This window comes from Triturus cristatus, chromosome 7 (assembly GCF_964204655.1).
Source record: "Triturus cristatus chromosome 7, aTriCri1.1, whole genome shotgun sequence".
NCBI classification, from domain to species: domain Eukaryota; kingdom Metazoa; phylum Chordata; class Amphibia; order Caudata; family Salamandridae; genus Triturus; species Triturus cristatus.
This window is the reverse complement of record NC_140590.1, coordinates 722,359,884-722,374,883: the sequence shown is the minus strand read 5'-3', so window position 1 is coordinate 722,374,883 and position 15,000 is coordinate 722,359,884. Positions and strand designations below refer to the sequence as shown.

General features: G+C 49.3%; 1 protein-coding gene across 2 annotated transcripts in view; it reads left to right on the top strand.

Moving 5' to 3' along the window:
- RNF213 (ring finger protein 213) overlaps positions 1 to 15,000 on the top strand; it is a 2,329,248-nt gene that overhangs the window by 2,068,300 nt on the left and 245,948 nt on the right. For both annotated transcript variants that reach the window (XM_085617427.1, XM_085617426.1), the window contains exons 55-56: positions 700 to 880; positions 1,941 to 2,035. In XM_085617427.1, the coding sequence (XP_085473553.1) occupies positions 700 to 880; positions 1,941 to 2,035 (276 nt within the window). The remainder of the gene's footprint in view (positions 1 to 699; positions 881 to 1,940; positions 2,036 to 15,000) is intronic.

The window sequence follows — 15,000 nt, the reverse complement described above, 5'->3', positions numbered from 1 at the left end:
CCTTTCTCAGAATGTGTCTAGCCCAAAAGCAAAAGTTGTGTACAACCTGGTTGTTAATAATAGTATTACATCAATTTGCTGCAATGTGACTGGAACTTGTGCAACTTGTCAGTAGATTGGAACCTGTTGATCACCCATATCTACTGTTCACCCGTAGATGAATTCTGTTTTGAGTTTGTTTCCTTATAGGTATGGGCAAAGTGTTATGTGAAAGAGAATATCACGTCCTACTCATTGTGACTTTCAAAAAGTCAAGACCCACGATTCAGAAACTGAGGGCAGTAGATTCCAATTATAGTTATTGCTAGTAAGTTATTTGAGTGTTTGCATCACCTCTGTTCTTTTCTTTCCATTTCTCTTGCATTACTCAGAAATTCATTTTCAAAGCTATGGCGTTTTACTTTCCAGCTGTTCTCTTGCTTCCATTGATACTGGTAGGCTTTATTCTTTTAGTTGCACTTTTCTCTGGGTTAAATTGAGCGCGGAATAGCTTCACTGAAAGTGTTGAGGTGCAACCAGAAAACTGTTGGTAAGCATTGTGTCTGTCAGCACATTATATAAACCCAAGTGTCCTGAGATTGAAATTCGCACTGTCAAGCAATGTGTGTTGAACGTTCAAAGCAAATTGCTTTCTTTTGCAGAGACCTGCAGTAGTTGCTCAATGTAACCTTTTGACAATATGTTACTTTTTTTCTTTAGTCTGTGTTGGGTACCATAAGGCCACGTGTAATGAATGCAGAGACCTTCTTGCAGCTGCATATTGAAAAGGACCTGCATCAGCTGAAAAACACCCTGGGCAAGAGCGCTGACGAGACAACTGTTGTCGTCCATCATATCCTGTGTAGCTTGCTTAAGGAGACTCACCAACATCCAAACCAGTGTAAGCATCGTCCATGCACACTGACAATAAGGTGCTCAGACCGTTACATAGGTCAATATTGACATATGTAGGTATGGCTCATTAAGATTGCTTAAGAAATCATACCATCACAGAAACCAGTGTTAATAACTTACATGATACATGAAGTACAATGTCCATGGATAAATGCATAGGAACACAGTATCTTCTAGACCTCCTTGAGAAACCACTTCCGTGCCCTTGTCTGCTGCAACTGCCACATAGGTAGGCTCCCCTAAGACATTCCAAGTCTGTTGTTGAAGCTTCAGTAGTGATTGATCAAGAGTAAGTGGCACCTTGGAGTGTGTGAGTCCAACTCAGACATATTCAAGGGACAGCTGCAAGGATTGGTGAATGGGGTTGGCTCAGAAATTATAGTTGTATGTTGAAATATTTCTAAGGTGAAGCTCTTAAGGGACAGCAATAGCTTACAGTTATTTCTTTTATTTGCAGTTATACAACTCAGGTTTTGTCAGTGCAATCTATCAGTCTTTGCTACTGTCTTACAAATTTAACATATTGTTAGTGTGCCCTTACATCCTAAAAAACTCTCGGGTGGACATCCCTCTGTATTTTAAAACAACGGTTTGGGTGAGACAGTTCACTTTCAAAAGCTGCAGTAGAAGTAACCAACCATGTAAAAATCAAGAAGCACTCACATTTCCATCATGTCTTACTGATATACCCATTTCCCACTTAAGTTTGTTTGACAACAGTAGGTTTGTTTCACCATTTCAATGAAGTTCCCCTAATGCAGCTACTTAGGATACACACCAGGAGGGTGTACCTTGATGAAGTTCGTGGGTGTTGCACAAAAGTGTGCACCAGGAGTCTCATTTTACTTTGCCAAATGGTACATACCAGATCTTTCGGTGTTTCTCTACCTTTTAATTGGCTATTGGCCTCTTTCACGTAACATTGTGAGTCTTAGACACCCTTTTACCCCTGACATGTTTTCACTCCACTCTACGAAACTATACTCTTTTCCCTGTGTTCAGCAATGCAGTTTATTTGTATCCTTCTCCCTTTTTTTCTACTACAGGGCCCGTTGGCTTTGATGGCACACTCTCCACCAAGCGGAGCAGGGACACCTGGGAGAATATTGTTGCAACTACAGTTATAAGTCCAGAAATACAGGTGATAAACCATAAACCTGGAAAGAGTCTCTTTGCAGCGTCATTAAATGTGTGTGTGTGAGTGTATCACTTTACAGCTTCACAAAAATGTGTTTCCATGTGTCCATTCAAAACTGGAGGCAGATAACATCCATGTAATACACATGGAGGTGGCTCATGAAAACGGTCTATTTTCCAAACTAAATGTCTGTGTTCCATAAAGTGCTATACATGTGATCTTATGGCTACTCATAGGCCCTCATTCCAAATTGTATTGTGGCATGGTAAAATTGCATCAATTTCTGATATAGACTTCTAGCGACAGATTCCTCGCCTTTTGAATATTCCCTGGGCGTCAGACTGGATCCAGGAAGTTTTCAACAGTACCCCTGCGCGCCAGAAGATGGTGACTTACACCTGCGCATGAAAGAGTTTTTGCTCTGAAAGTGACATGCAAGGCCTATATAGGTGCCTCTAATTCGAAGTACCCTCTTATCTCTCTGGGACACATACCTTGGTAGTTTCACAAAATTTCTTATAGTGTGCAAGGGATGTCACCCACTAAAATGATGTGTTTCAAACCCTTTAGCGACTGTCGCAAACAAATGTCTGTGACAGATCCCCAACAGGTGTGACTGTGGTGCTTGGGGTCGAGCCATGAATCCATGCCCTGCGGTAACTATGCATCGATTAGACTGACAGCCATCAGAGAACACAGGGCAAAACTTTATTTTGTTCTGGATTTTGTACTGGATTGTTCAGAGGCCTGCTCTCGGTCCTGTTCTTGGAGTCTATGGAACCGCTCCAGAGGTTTCCCCCCTAGTACTTTGGTAGCTCCAATTCCAGAATTCTTCTGCTCTTTCCAGTCTACTCCTGTTTCTCGGAGGTGTTGTCATTTCTTTGGGATATCCTTCCCCTCCGCCTGGAGCTTTGCTGGCACTTTAGAGATTTTTTACCCTCTGGCTTTTTCTGCCATTCGAGGTTCTTTCTAGAAAGCACCATCTGCCTAGGTGCTATCAAATGTCAGTTTCCTTTGATAGGGGTCACCTTTACCTCTGGCAGACCAAGACTGTTAAATCCTGGGTTTCCTGAAATAACGTCAGTCCGAGGTCCCTCACAAGGCGTCAGTTCCATGACACCAAGTGGCTCCGGATTGGGCACGAAGACTATGATATCCAAAAGTCTAAGAATTAAGCATATGTCCTCTGTTCAGGCTGCCTCTCCAGGAGGACCTGTTGTCGCAACAACAAGGCAGGGTTTTGCAGCCGAGCCTCCGCAATCTCCACCTTCATGTTTGGAGATTGAGTGCTGACAGCTGAACCCCTTTGACCTTCCTCTGGAGGAGGTTAATGTCATCTAGGCAACCAGACTCCCTCAACGAAATGTGATGTTGTTACAAATTTGTGACTTGGTGCAGCCCTAGCTAATTTGACCCCTTCCCGGGGTTATCTTACGGTCTGTTATTAATTTTGGTCTCTAGTCTGGTTAGACTTTGCTTTGAGCACAGTTAAGAGTTATCTTTTGACGGCCAGATCAGCCCTCATTGTTTAAATCACCGGCTGTGATGAGGTTATCTGATGTGCACTCCATTTAAGTCACTTCTCCTCTGTCCTTTACAGCTCCTTACTATCAAGACTGTTCCTCATTGCTGTCAACTCATGACTTGTGAATGCGCTTCAGGCCCTTTGTGTCAATCCACTACATGCTTCTTTCTTTCTTCCCAGATAAACTTGTTTTGAGGACCCAGGCATCCTTCCTTACAAACATTGTGGCACTGTTTCACGTCAGTATAGCATGAGGAGAAATATTATCACTTGGATCCCAAGAGAGCGCTGAGCTTCTACATAGATCGTACCAAAGACCACAGAGTGGACGATCACATCTTTGTGGGGGTTTTCTGGAGTGAAAAAGTCATGGCAGTGCAGAAGAGAACCATCTCCTGCTCGATCATGCTGTGCATTAAGATCTGCTACGCATTGGGCAAAATATGTTTTCCGAAAGGACTACATGCTTTTTCTACCAGGGTCAAAGCTGCTATCACTGGGTAGCCATGCGTAGTCTTTGTCCTAGACGTTTGCCAGGCAGCTAAGCGGACCCTCTACTGTATGTTCACAAAGCATTCTCTTCCAGGGGATCCTCATCAATAATACAGAACACAAAACAGTGGGGGGAGGGTCCAGGGGAAAATATGTTTAAAGACTTAAAAGGAAAATATCCCCTATAAATTACATGTTCAACACAAACGTATCCTTGGGTCTGTAATGTCAATCGTGAGTATGTGGAGTGACAGACAAGAGTCTCACATAATATGGGAAAGATCCCTTTCAGGATGAATACCCTCACCCACCAGAGGTGGCATGCTTTATCATCTGGGTATATCCTCTTGGTGGGAAAACCTAGTCTCACCAAGGGCTACAACTCCCTCCCTGAGAGGAAGGAGCTCGGGGATGCTTTTGGGATATTTATTCTATCACGGATATACTAAATCCCACAGATGAGAGATGCTAGAAGAGGAAATGTAAGAGTGCAGTGCAAAAAATATTTTACAGCAAAAATGTGAAGTGGTGAAGATTAAAACTGCCTAGTCGGAACAAAAAGATCCTTTAATAGCTTGCTCCCACTGACAGGATTAAAAGACAGTGCAAAAGCAGTATTGATTTAAACTGCTTATTGTTAGACGAGGGGGTCTACATGTCTCAGCCAAGTCGAGAAAGAGCGATCAATCCTTTCGGAAAGGATTGGTAGATAGATAGCTCTTTCTCGGTTCTGTGGGTGGTGGTGCATGGCTGTTCTTAGTTGGTGGAGCGATTTGTCTGGTTAATTCCGATAACGAACTAGTCTCCTCCATGCTAACCAGTTACGTGACCCCCAGCACCTCGTGGGTCGACGTGGCTGAAACATGTAGATCCCCTCGTTGTTACGGCGTTTGACATTGAGGCACAGTCCTCCGTTGCCGTCATCTAGGCAGCTGTCAACGTTGAGCATAGATCATCTACGACCTCGAAAAAGGGTTCGACATCGATGTCGATACAAACTTCTCCATTGCAGCCCACGAGATGGCGCTCAACGTCGAGGCCCAGTTCATCTGCGATGTCGAGAAAGGGTTCGATGTTGAGGCAGACTCCTCCGTTGCAGCCCATGAGACGGCGCTCAACGTCAAGGCCTAGATTAATGGTGCCAAGAGGTTCAACATCGAGAAGACTCTCCCCATCACCTTCTCCTCGTACGATGTCGAGGCTTGGTACTTCATTGGGTACTCCTCTTCTGATGTTGAAGGACAAGTCTCCGTTGATGGGGCATCGGTCAACATCAAAGCAGAAAGAGTCTACACGGCTGACATCGAGGCCAAGATCTTCGACAGATCTTAGTGGCGCATAGCCGCTCGATGTCGAGACACTCACAGCTATCGAAGTCAATACATCATCCGACCTCGGTGAGACACCGCTCTGCATCAAACGACTCGGAACTTTCAGTGTCGAGGGCAGGATCTCCACAGGTTATCTCTGTCGAGAAGCTCCTCTTCTCTGTCTCCAGAACGGTGAGTGCAGAAATCCACTCCGCAGATCACTGTTCCTCCTACACAATCTCCTTCTGTTCATCTCTCTTCCAGGTGGCTCCTCCCAAGTATGTTCGTCTATCCATACCTCGACGACTGGCTTTTAAAAAGCTCATCTCCTCAGACGGTGAAAGTCCACTATCGAATCTGTCTGAACTTGCTACAACGTTTGGGCCTTCATGTAAATATGGAGAAAGCAACCATCAGCCACTTAAAGAATTCACTACCTGGGTGCTACTCGGGACTACAGCACAGGAAAAGTGTCTCCTTTGGAGGAGAGACTATTCTCAATCAATCTGAAGTGCAATCTTCTTCTTCAAGTTCATCAGCCCTCAGTTCAGCAGGTGCATCGCTCCTGGGGTCGATGGCATCTTCCATTGTTCTAGTCCTCAACGCCAGACAGAGCAGGACTTGGAAGACAAATGGGATCAGACATTGGCACGAATGGATTCTTCTTTCCCATACCGCGAGATCTTCCATCCAATGGTAGACTCATCGAAAAAATCTCCTGGTAGGAGGTCATATAAACATGCTGGAGCTACGGGCATTGCATCTAGCCCTCAAGGCGTTCTACCCCTCCATACAGTCTAAGTCCATATTAGTACAGACGGACAACACGACCACCATGTACTACCCAAACAAGCAGGGGGGAAATTGCTCTTGCCCACTGTCTCTGGAGGCTCAGGCCATCTGGCATTGGCTCCTGGCCAGGCAGCTCTCAATCACAGCAGTCAATCTGCCAGGGGAGCACAATTCTCAGGCAAGCTCTTTAAGTAGTCACTTCGACGATCAACAAGACAGGGTTTTAAACGACAAAGTGGTGGCGGACATTTTTCAACAATGGGGTCATCCAACCATCGATCACTTTGCGGACGAGTCAAACAAAAAATGCCATACCTTCCCGTCAAGGTTTTACTGACCAGGATCGATAGGGAATACCCTTTTGATCGACGGTTTAGGGATCTTTGTTTATGCTTTTCTGCCTCTTCCTCTCATCCCGAAGGTCACAACCAAGCTCACACTCTCCAGGATGAGGATGATTCTCATAGCACCAGACTGGCCACTGCAGTGGTGGTACCCGTACTTTCTCCATCTCTCGGAGTGTCCACACAGGAGGCTTCCGTTTAGACCGGACCTACTGTCCAACATGAACTGGAGGATCCATCACCCCAACCTTCCCTCGTTGAACCTAGCAGCATGGCTCCTGAGGTCCTCCGGTACGGCCACCTAAACCTTCCTCAGGACTGTATGAACATATTGAGGGAGTCCAAAAGACCTTCCACAAGACATTCCTATTCTTTTAAATGGAAAAGGTTTTATTTGTGCTGTATACGTAATGGTTTCCAGCCTACCATGGGGCAAGAAGAGGTAATTTTGCCCAATCTTCCTGCATTTAGCCAAGTCGGGTCTAAAGTTTACTTTCATTGGGGTACACCTGGCTGCCATTATGGATTACAGAAAGTCTCCAAATCAACATTCTTTCTTCCAGCTCCAGGTGGTTAAGGATTTTCTTCAGGGTTTAAAGAAAGTTTTCCTCCTTGTATGGCCTCCTTGGGAGTTGAACCTGGTTCTTTCTAAGCTTATGGGTCCCCCTTTTGAGCCTATTCACAAAGCGACCCATCAGCACTGGACATGGAAAGCCGCCTTTTTGGTGGCAATTACTTCAGCTCGTAGAGTAAGCGAGATTCAGGCGCTCTGTTCCAAACAATCGTACACCGTTTTAAGAACTCACCCATCCTTCCTTCCGAAGGTGGTGTCGGATTTACATGTCAATCAATGTATCTCACTACCTTCTTTCTTTTCCAATCCATCCAAGCCAGCAAAGAGGTCTCTCCATTCCTTAGACCTTAAAAGAGTTCTGAAATTCTACTTCGATAAGTCTAATACCATTAAGAAGTCTGATCAGTTATTTCTAAACTATGGTTCCATCAGAACAGGTTTCCCACCCTCCAAGCGTTCCATTTCCAGACAGGTAGTGTCTTGCATCAAGCTGGCTTATCATTTGACAAATAAACCCCTTCTCACGTTTCCCAAAGCGCATTATACTAGGCGGAAAACAGCTACTGTAGCTTTTCTACACAATATACCGATGGCTGAGATCTGCAAAGCAGCCACTTGGAAATCGGTACATACTTTCACAAGATACTATTGACTCAAATCTTATTCCAGAGCAGATACTCAAGTATGCCAGGACTCCTTGAGGAATTTATTTCCATGCTAAAGTCATTTGAAGTGATTCTTCGATGTTACTGTCATTTATGGTACTCATTTACCTGCGGGAAGAGGGGATGGGCATGCTACTCGATTCTAGTGCTTATGTCTATTGATGAGGATCCCCTGGAAGAGAAGGATAAGTTACTTACCTGTAATCCTAGTTCTTTTCCAGGGATTATCCTCATCAAAGTCATAAGCAACCCACCCATCTTCCCGGGCAAATGTTCCAAAATTATGTTATCTCTTTGTGCCATGAGCTCCCGATCTCCGCAAAGAACAACTGATCTAACTGTCACCCCTGAGGCATGATGGGAAGCTAGGGATCATGGCTGCGTTAAAGGCACCGTGCTCGTTTTTGAGCTTCTACATTTGCTTTCATTTTCTATGCTGTTGAAGTTTCAATGCAGCCTATGGACTAACACTGCCTGCCTTTTTCTTTGCAGGGCTACTTTTCTGCTGTTCATTAAAAGCAGTTCAAGTGTCTTTTGGTCTTCCTGGTTTGTTTGTGTATGTGCAAAGACAAGGTCTCACAACATTGCTTAGCCTATTATGTGTTTGGTTTTGCTGGGAGGCTGCATTGATTCTTTTAAAATGTATATAAATAGAGCTGTAAATATGTTTTCATATATCATTTTTGTATATTTTCTGGGGTCCCCACGCATGGGCGGGAATATTGAAGTGCTTATGACTTTGATGAGGATACCCCTAGAAGTGAACTAGGATTACAGGTAAGTAACTTATTGCCTGTAACTTACGGTTCGCCGGGAGGGGCATTTTGCCCGCTTGGTCCATAAGGTAATTCTGCTCCACCTGAACACCTTACTTGTAAAGAGGACATCAATTCTTTATTGCGTATATCGATGGACATTTAGTGTTAATTTGTCTGGAGTCAATGAATACCACCTGTAGCACATTGAGGAGGTGGTTTGACTTAGGACTTGCTGCCTTATTATAAGCATGTTATTGAGACTGTGAAAGTGTTTGAATGGGAGCAAGAAATGGAAGACATGGGGTATATCTAAGGTATTGGGCAATTGGAGCTTCATGCCAGACTATTCAGCTGCTGTTGTGTCCCACGGTACTGTTCTTCAGTGAAAGGCTTACTCTGAAGTTTTAGATTTCAGCAATATTTTGAGAGCACTTGTTTTAAAAGTCTAGGGCTTCCATATGTCGAAGGACCTTATCCCAAATGTTTACTGTCTGAATTTTTTTTAGCATATTGTATGCCATGTCTGATAGCAGGGTCTAACAACAGTCAGTTTATGAAGGTACATTGGCGTCTTGTTCCTAGAAAGCCTTGTACTTGATGCACAAGACTTGGAATTCCAACATAGACTATACTAGGAGCTGGTAGATGCTTTTTAAAAGGATTTCATTGTTTTTTTTTGGCGGAGGTTATGGCATAGCTTTCTTATTGGGAAAATCCACAGACATTCTTTCAAGTATTGTGATGCTTAGGTGTTACAATTGCATATTTTAAAAACATGGAAGAAGCAGATGAGTTATTGCCATACAAGAATAAACCACTAAGAAACTAAACACTAAACCACTGAGCAACAGCGAATAATAACAGCGAACAATGAATAACAATATCTGATAGAGACATCTAGCCGCAGATTCCTTAACTTAGAATTATCCCCAGGCGTCAGACTGGATCCAGAATTTTTCTGTAGCAGCACCTCTGCGTGCTGGGGGACGGCGCCACACGACCTCGCCCTGACGTTGTCCACGGACGTGACATCAGCAAGGTCATATAAGTCCCTCCAGGCGTGCTGACGTCAGTTTCCTTCTTTTCCGTGTGCAACGCGGATCCAGAGTAAGCAGTTCCTCTGGCCTGTTTTCAGGCCCCTTTTGACGCCTTTGTGTCTGAAATAGTGTGCGATGCCTTCGGGCTTTAAAACGTGTACCTCCTGTTCGCGCCAAATGTCCGCGATGGACCCACACCTTATCTGCATGTGGTGTCTGGGCGAACACCACGACTCAACAGATTGCGACGCCTGCCAACAGCTCAAGCCAGAGTCCTGGCGGGAGCACCGTATGAAGTTACTTTCGGCCCGCCTGTCCTGGTCGGAGTCGACACGGCCCCTGGCCTCCTCTCCTCTTCAACAACAGGTCCCGGAGGCAGTGGGTTCCGTTTGCGGCGTCGGTCGCCGTCTGGTTCCCATGTGTGTTGCTCGCCCCTTCCCGGTAAGTCCCAGCGCATGTCGCCAAGGTCCTCGACCTCCCTTCCTTCTGATGTCGGGGGCACTAGTTCCCGGATCTCTTTGGACGTGCGCCCCTGGGATTCCTCCCTCCACTATCTGCTTTTTCCGGGCATGGGGGTCACTCGTACCCAAATGGTGGCCTATGCCGCAGCCTTGCAGGCCTCCCTTGGGTCCCCTCCTCTCCCTGGGGTGTCCTCGGACCCTCCGCTACATGCGGGGTCTCCGGTGGGTTCGCCCCCGGCGCTGATTGAACCCCCTGCCTCTAGGGATGATGGAGATATGGCGTTGTCAGGGCGCGGCTGTGTCCCCCTCTTCGACCCATAGCTCCCCTACCGCGCCGCATAGTCCTGTGGGGCTCCCTTTGGCGTCACAGGTAGTTGCTGGTGCTCGCAGCTTGGCTCTGAGCCCTCCTCGACTTCCGGACGGGTGGTTGCCTTTTCGGAGGCCGAGCCGGTGCCGGTTCTGCGCCGAAGCCATGCCTCCCCAACTCTGTCTCCGTCTCTTACTTCAGAGTCGGAGCCTGTTGTGGTCGAGGCGGGGTCGGCGCCAGTCCAGCACCATTCCCTTCTTCAGAGCCGAAGCCTATTGAGGTTGTGTCGGCACCGGACGAGGCAGAGTCGGCACCGACCGAGGACATCCTGGTGCCGCCTTGACGCCAGATCATCGACTCCAATCCGGAGGCCTCCGGGGGGAGTTAGGCGTCACCCCAACGTCCGGCAATGCCTTATCCGTCATTGCCTCCCCCCCCCCCCCCCTCCCCTTGGAATTTGTGGCTCTGGCGAATTCTCCGCCTCCTCAGGAACCCCATCAGGACCCTTATTCGTCCATGGGGCTTCCTTCATTTGGACATTGGGCTCATCCTACGTTCATCGGAAGCCCTCCTTGGGGTGGGAGGCTGAGTTTACAGCCCTCACCCCCAGATGAGTTGTTGTCCCCTCCTCGGAGGGCTACCGAGGCTGGTGCGGAATTTCTAAGAGTTGTCTCCATGGCCACCCGCATTCTGAGTATGAAGCCCCCTTCAGTACCTCTGTCTGTTGACTGTCTGTTGGATGTCCTCCACCACGGTTCGGGGAATGTAGAGCCGCTTCTGCCTTTCGAAGCTTCTCTTTATGATGCCCTTCTGGGCACCTGGGCTCGGCCGGCATCGGATGATCTGGAGGCTCGTTCTATCATGCACCGCTACTGCCCTGCTCCAAACGATCGTTTGCTTATTCATTCAGCCAGACGTTCAGGGGTTAGTTCTGCTAGCTGCTTTTCCTTCCTTGCCTCATCTGCTGCTTCCTCCCTCCCGGTAGTCCAGATGGCTGGAGTCGTGTGGTCGTAATATTTTCGCCTCCACCAGCGCAGCACTTCGATCATTCAAAACAGTGTGTGTCTTGGCTAGGGCTACTTCTGCCCTTTGGCACTCTGCCGAGTCTCTTCTATCTTCCACATCTGAGGGTGCTCATGTTGACCTCCTCCTTATTATCCGTATCTGAAAGAGACACGTTAGTGTTAGATTCCTTACCTTAGAATAATCCCCAGGCGTCAGACTGGATCCGAAAGGTTTTGCTAGCAGTACCCGTGCGTGTCAGTAGGTGGCGTCATGCGGCTCCGTGTCCGTCGCTGGCGTCGTAAGTACCGAGATGATGTCATGTAGACCACTTAGGCACCACCCATGCGCGCTGATGTCAGTTCTTTCTTTTTCCGCGCCGGCAAGCGCAGATCCGGTTAGATCACGTACCTTAGTAACTTTTTGACTACCCTTTTTTGAGACTTTTTGTCTCCTTTTCTCCTTGGTGCATGTAGGGATGCCTGGATTTAAGTCTTGTGGGGCCTGCCGTCGCAATATGTCAGTGGCGGACCCCCACAATGTTTGCCTCTACTGCCTGGAGACCGCCCACGACTCCAGGTCCTGCCGGGACTGTCGGGCCATGGCCCCGAAGGCCTTGAGGGAATGGTGCCAGAAGCTGCTGGAGGTTTGGCACTAGACCCAGCGCCGTTCCAGGTCCCGGGTCTGTTCCCGAGAACGCTCGCACGGCCACAGTCGTCACTCCTCGGGCTCCAAGTCTTCACCCTCAGATTCGGGTAAGCGACGACATAAAAAATAAAAAAAAGAAGCGAGTTCGCTCTCCGATGTCCCCCTGTCGGTCCTTGGATGCGGACGGGGGGACAGGGGTTCTGCCCCTGCGGCTCCTTTGGAGCCTGGGAGTCCTTTGACCTACCCGCCTTACCCGGGTCTGTCGGCGACTCCCGAACAGGTACAAGAATTTCTTGCTACCTTGGACTGCCTTTTTAGGCCTCAGGCTCCCGCCGGTGCGCCTTCAGGCCCTGGGGTCCGGTGTGCGGATCCTGTGGGGCCGCCGGCAGATCCAGCTTAGGCGCCACAGGATCCTGCGCCGTTGACTCCTGCGCCACAAGGTCCAGCGCTACCGGCTCCGGCGTCACCCTCGGCTCCGCCTCTGGCGCTACCATGGGTGCCGCTTGTCCTGCCCTTGCCCCGGTTCCAGGACCATTTTGTTCCTACCTGGGTTCCGCATTGGGACACGGTGCCGGCTCGGCCACGGCTGGCGCTGTTCCCGGTGCTGGTTCCGACACCGTATGTTCCTTCTCTGGCTCCACCTCTGCTGCCGCTGTCTGTTCCCCATGCAACAGAGTTTGAGGATGACTGGGAGGGGTCCGAGGACCCTCTTGCCCGTCAGTGTGACTCCGAGTAGGACTGATTGGACGACTTGGAGGACACCGGTGACCTCGACGTCTCTTCTGACCCGGGGTTTGCCTCTCCCCTGCCTACCCTGGAGGAGGGTGCCTCCTACACGATGGTGCTCCATCGGGCAGCAGAGGTCCTCAACCTCGATCTTCCTACGGTGGCCCTCAAAACTAATCTCCTCACTCCAGCGCTGGGAGGCCTCAGGGTAGCCATGCGCTATATAAATCTAATTTCAATTCAATTCAGGTGTTCCAGACGGCGTCCACTTCGTCGGAGCCCCTGCTCCCCTTTAACGGCGCCCTCACTGACCTCTTGTTGGGCACTTCGTCGCGGCCAGCCACAAGGGCCCCTGTGGATAAGAATGTCGCCAGGCGTCACCGCCCGGCGCCGGCTGACCCCACTTTTCTGACCACTCATCCTACACCTGAGAGCCTGGTCATCCAAGCCTCGATGTCACAGAGTGCTTTTCCTACGGCCCGCAGGATAAGGACTCTAAGAAGCTGGAGCAGTTCTGTAAGAGATTGTTCTCTTCGGCCAGCTTGGGGCTGTGGTCAGTGAACACCGCTTGCTTATTAGGCTGCTATTCCCACGTGGTGTGGGATACAGTTGCGCAGGTGTTGCCTCAGTGTCCTGAGGAGATCCACGCTGTGTTGTCCCAAGCTGTTGCTGAGGTTAAAGATGCGGCTAAGTTCGTCGTTCGGTGTGGTTTGGACACCGCGGACTCACTGGGTAGGGCGATTTCTATGACTGTGGCGCTGCATTGCCACACCTGGTTGCGATCTACCAGGTTCTCGCCCGATGTCCAGATCTCGCTTATGGACATGCCCTTTAATGGCACTCGCCTGCGTGACGATAAGGCCGACAGTGCACTGGAGCGTTTTAAGGACTCGCGAGCCATAGCCAAGTCCTTGGGTCATTTTGCAAAGAGCCCAACCACTCCTGGTTTTCGTTCCTTTCGTAGCCACGGAAGGGGCGCCCTGGCACGTTCCTTCAGCAAGCCTGTGCAGAACCAGCCTCAGCGCGGATGCGGCTTCCACAGGGGTGGGTCTGGGAATCAGCGTGGGGGTCAGTCCACCTCCGCTGCTTCTACCTCCAAACCTTCCTAATCCGAGCTTTGTGGAGCAGCCCACGCCGGTGGGTGGCAGGATCCGCCACCACCTCCCCCACAGGCGTGATATCACATCGGAGAAGTGGGTGTTGCAGATCATCCGCAGGGGTTACTCCCTTCCCTTTTAGTCCTCCCCTCCAGCCATGCCAACTCGGTACCACCGCATGTCGGGGGATCACTTGGTACTTTTCCAGCAGGAAGTCACGCCCCTCTTGACCAAGGGGGCCATCGAGTGCGTTCCTGTACCGGAAGTAGGGAGTGGTTGTTATTCCTACTACTTTCTGGTCCCCAAGAAGGACAAAGGAGGCCCCATCTTGGACCTCCGGAACGTCAATCGCTTCCTCCGGAAGATTCTGGCTCAGGTCCTGGCTGCCTTGGAGACTGGATGGTAGCGTTGGACTTGCGGGACGCATATTTTCACATCCCCGTTCTGCCGGCCCACCGGCGTTACCTGCGGTTCATGGTAGGCAAGGAGCATTTTCAGTTTGCCGTGCTCCCCTTCGGCCTTACCAGCGCCCCTCGGGTGTTCACCAAAGTGATGGCGGTTATTGCAGCTCATCTGCGCAGGTCAGGGGTGTCAGTCTTCCCTTACCTCGACGACTGGTTGTTGAAGGCGGGCTCACCCTTGGGGGAGGCGGAGATCAGAGGCCTTTGGTCTCCGGCGGAGTCCCGGCTCCATATCAATGTGTTGGAGCTTCGGGCAATCTGACTTGCACTGTAGGCATTCCTTCCCTCTGTCCAGGGAAGTGTGGTGCAGGTGTTAACGTACAACACCATGTGGTACTGCATCACGAATGGTGTCTTCACTCGGAAGTGGTGCAAGGTCTCTTTCAGCAGTTCAGAGATCCTTGGTTAGATCTATTCACCACCGAAGAGAACGCGCAATGTCTTCAGTTCTGCGCATTGGAATTTCCAAGGCGGCACTTGCTAGGCAGCGCTTTTCGTCGCGAGTCGAGTTGCGGTCTATTGTATGCCTTTCCGCCTATACCACTTCTGCCCAAAGTTCTGAAGAAGATTCGGCGCAACCGGGCACTAGTCATCCTTGTGGCTCTGGATTGGGCACGAAGATACTAGTATCCCGAGCTACTCAGCATGGCGACCGATCCCCCGATCCAACTGCCTCTTCGGGAGGATCTTCTGTCGCAGCAGCAGGGTCGGTCCTCCACCCGAACCTGTCCATCCTCCACCTCCATGCGTGGAGATTGAGCGGCGACAA